The following is a 3,894-nucleotide window of genomic DNA, read 5'->3' as shown; positions in this document are numbered from 1 at the left end:
CACCTCTCTCCTTGCTTGTTGTTCTGATGCCTGTGTGTGCTGTGTGTGTTGTGGTGTGTGTGGTGTGTGTGTGTGATGTGTGTGGTGTGTGTGTGTGTGTGTGTGTGTGTGTGTGTGTCGTGTGTGTCGTGTGTGTCGTGTGCGTGTGGTGGTGGTGTGGCTCAGTTGTGTGTGTGTGTGTGTGTCGCTGTGTGTGTGTGTGTGATGTGTTCCGTGGCTGTGTGTGTTCTCGTGGGCTGTGTGGTCGATGCTCCTCTGTCGGCGCTGTGTCGTGTGCTGCCCTTCAGTGCTGTGTCCTCTCCAGGCTGTGTGTGCTCCTCGTGGGCTGTGGGTGTGTGTCTTTCCTCATCGGTTGGGCTGGTGTTGTGTGTACCTCGTAGGGCTGTGTTTGTGTGTTTGTTTTCCTCTGTCTCGGGGTGCTGTCGTGAGCTGTATCGTAGTTGCCTCAGCACTTGATCTAATCGCATATTCCTGTGGCGGCGCACTGAGAGTAGTCTGATCGACTAGTACTGTGTGCGCATAAGAAGCGGTAGATGGGCTGTGTCCTACACCCCGCCATCGAGGCCCCGCTCGTGCGGCGTAGAGTTTCTGGTGTCGGAGTAGCACGGCACGGCGCTGAGCTATTTGCTGGCCGGCCAGCGTGACGCATCGGATCTCGCAGCGAGCCAGGACGCGGGGAAGGCTTGGCCTGATGTCGGATCGCTTTAGCATCCGGAATGTTCGTTCCCTGTCTATAGAGCCGCGTCGAGAAGCGATGGGGCAGGCCATATAGTGCGCATGGATCGGCTGATAACGTATGTTTCAAAGAGATGTGGGCACAGTCGACCGTGTAGTCGACCGGCGTGTGTGTTCCTCGGGGGTGTGCGGTTCCTGTGTATCGTTCAGCCTGCTCGCGTGGGCTGGTGTGTGTGTTCTCGTGGATGTGTGTGTAGCCTCGTGGGCCTGCTGTGTGTTTCCCGTGGCTTGGTCCCGTGGGCGTGTGTGTGTGTGTTCTCGTGGGCTGTGGTGTGTGCGCGTTGTTCGCTCGTGGGCGTCGTGTGTGGTGTGTGCCCTCGTGGGCCTGTGTGTGTGTGTGTTCGCTCCGCGTGCGGGCTGTGTGTGAGTGGTCCCCTCTGTGTTCCCTCGTGAGAGGAATCACCTATACAGGTCACAGTGATTAAACTATGCATAATTCATCGATATAGATTAATCGCAAATGCATTTAATAGTGGTTTTAATCACAGATCGAACACACTAATGAATATGCAAAACCGTTCTTGGTTGAGATTCAGATACGCTATCTCTGCACTATCTTAACTTTGCTGTTATTCAAATTCTGTTTTGTTTTGGGCAGGCAGGTAGAAGTGTGAAATCACTTGAAATTAATCAAAAGCATAATTCCAGGTAATTTCAGAAAAACTCAACGTTTTTCCGAGGACTTCTTGACTCGTGAGTTTCAGATGGCATTTGTCATAGCTGAAGAGCGTTGGGCACGTACCCATCATTTTACTGATATATGCAAGCCAGTAGAGCATATGAATCAAGGTCAGGATGCATTAATGCATAGTGACTGACACATTTTGTCAGTGACCTCTGGTTAGACTCCCATTGTGGGATATGTATGAATGGTGGTGGTTGCTCTTATATTGTATATTACGTTATTATTTATGTTATTTTTTATTTGTTATTTCCTATATTAAGGTTATTTTATTGTTTTTCTTTTCTTTTTGTTTTTCTTTTCTTTTATATTTTTGTTTTTTTATTTGTTTTTTCTTTGTTCATTTTCTTTTTTTATTTCTTTTGTTTTTTTGAGGTGTTTGTTGTTTGTTTTTTTTTGTTGGTTTTAGGCACTGCTCATTGGGTGAGATATCGGTGGAGACTCAGAGCCTGCATAGCATTTATACTCGCGATATGCAAATATGTACTCTGCTGGAACGGCTGAACCCTCGGGTGTCCGTGTTTAACCGACGCTAGTCTACTTATGAGGCAGAGTGAGGCAGAGAGAGAGGTGGCTTTAGAGGGAGAGAAGCAGAGTGAGGCAGAGAGAGAGGTGGTTAGAGGAAGAGAGAGAGGGAGTGAGGCAGAGAGAGAGGTAGAGAGAAAGAACCCTCTCTTCAGTGAGGTCAGATGAAGTCCAGCCAGACTGTCTTTCTCTAGATCTCCACTTCATCCCCCTATTTTACCTCTACCCTGCTTCTATCTTCCTGTTTCCCTCCTTCAGCTCCCATTTATCATCCACGTAGGAACCACACAGATAATATCTCACAATTGTTTCTGCCAGATATCTTATATAATTTCCTCAAGTTTAGAAAGGCAACTGAATGCCGTAGCCTAGCCCTGCCTCAGGTGTGTATGTTGTTAAAGGCCTCTTACTCTCTTTCATCTCTCTGTCTGTAATCCAGCAACAGGAACAAGACCCCATTCACTAACCTGTACATCTCCAACCTGCCTGTGTCTATGGACGAGCAGATTTAACCCTGTACCTCCCTCCCTCTCTCTCTCCCTCTCCCCACAGCAACAGGAGCAGGACCCCACTAACCTGTACATCTCCAACCTGCCTGTGTCTTTGGATGAGCAGGAGCTGGAGAATATACTGAAGCCCTTCAGTCAGGTCATCTCTACACGCATCCTCAGAGACGCCAATGGCACCAGCAGAGGAGTGGGCTTTGCCAGGTAAACCATTTCTACACCTCTCACCTGAAAACAAAGTCTAAGTTCACAGCTATGTAGGAGAAGCATAAACAGACTCCCTCATGCTGAGTAATGCCTCGATATTTAAACAGTGACAAATGCAATGTTATGGGTACATATATCTTTGTCAACGCGTGGCCACCATCAGCAGGGTCGTCCACAACCGGAAGCACCCGGTTTAGGGCAAAAGCATAGAGGAAGAGGCGGAGCCTGAAAACCTAATGCTTCCGGTTTCTGTAGACCCCGCTCAGATGTTTCTTTACGCCTGCTACGTCAGGTTAAGGCATAGCTGGCTTGCCAGGTGAACTCAACTATCTGCCTGACCCTCTGCTGGTCATTGGCGATAGTACATCACATCCTCCTTTAAATCACACTTTCTTTTCAGGATGGAGTCAACAGAGAAATGTGAGACTATCATTCAACATTTCAACGGCAAATATATCAAGACTCCACCTGGAGTTCCAGGTGAGACATGTCTATCTGAACAGGTGTTATTTTTATCAGACAGTTCTGTATGAAGCGAAGGAGCAGGTCAGGAGTAACAGAAAGGCTCTTCCACAGTACCTGGAGTCACTGTCCTATTTTAATAAACAATATACACACAGAATACGCCCCTTCAGTGTTCCACAGTCACTCAACCCTCTTCCTCTCCTCCCCTCCACAGTGCCCTCGGAACCCCTGTTATGTAAGTTTGCAGACGGAGGACAGAAGAAGAGACAGAGCCAGGGAAAGTACCTGCAGCATGGTCGTCCCTGGACAAGAGATGGAGAAACGGTGAGTTCTCATTCAGACAGTAAACAGTCTGCTATCGTCCCCGTAGCCTCTCATTTTATCAAGGCTGTTCAGGTCATTTTATCAAGGCTGTTCAGGTCATTTTATCAAGGCTGTTCAGGTCATTTTATCAAGGCTGTTCAGGTCATTTATCAAGGGCTGTTCAGGTCATTTTATCAAGCTGTTCAGGTCATTTTATCAAGGCTGTTCAGGTCATTTTTATCAAGGCTGTTCAGGTCATTTTCTACTCCTATCAAGTACAATATGTTAAAGCTAGTATTGTCTGTCTGTTCCAACTTCTATCTGGTGAGTATTTCTCAGTCAAATGCAGGGGCTCCCAAGTGGCACAGCAGTCTAAGCACTGCATTGCAGTGCTAGAAGTGTCACTACCAGACCCTGATTTGATCCCGAGTCCCATAGGGGTGGCGCCACAATTGGACCATCGTCGTCCGG

General features: G+C 47.8%; 1 protein-coding gene across 1 annotated transcript in view; it reads left to right on the top strand.

Annotated features, from left to right (window-relative positions):
- LOC111966123 (RNA-binding motif, single-stranded-interacting protein 2) overlaps window positions 1-3,894 on the top strand; it is a 46,563-nt gene that overhangs the window by 36,457 nt on the left and 6,212 nt on the right. The window contains exons 5-7 of the mRNA XM_070444580.1: window positions 2,495-2,652; window positions 3,056-3,135; window positions 3,335-3,539. Coding sequence (XP_070300681.1) covers window positions 2,495-2,652; window positions 3,056-3,135; window positions 3,335-3,539 — 443 coding nt within the window. The remainder of the gene's footprint in view (window positions 1-2,494; window positions 2,653-3,055; window positions 3,136-3,334; window positions 3,540-3,894) is intronic.

This window comes from Salvelinus sp. IW2-2015, linkage group LG7 (genome assembly GCF_002910315.2).
Source record: "Salvelinus sp. IW2-2015 linkage group LG7, ASM291031v2, whole genome shotgun sequence".
Taxonomy (NCBI): Eukaryota; Metazoa; Chordata; class Actinopteri; order Salmoniformes; family Salmonidae; genus Salvelinus; species Salvelinus sp. IW2-2015.
Note: the sequence above shows the minus strand (reverse complement) of the source record. Positions and strands in the feature narration are given on the sequence as shown.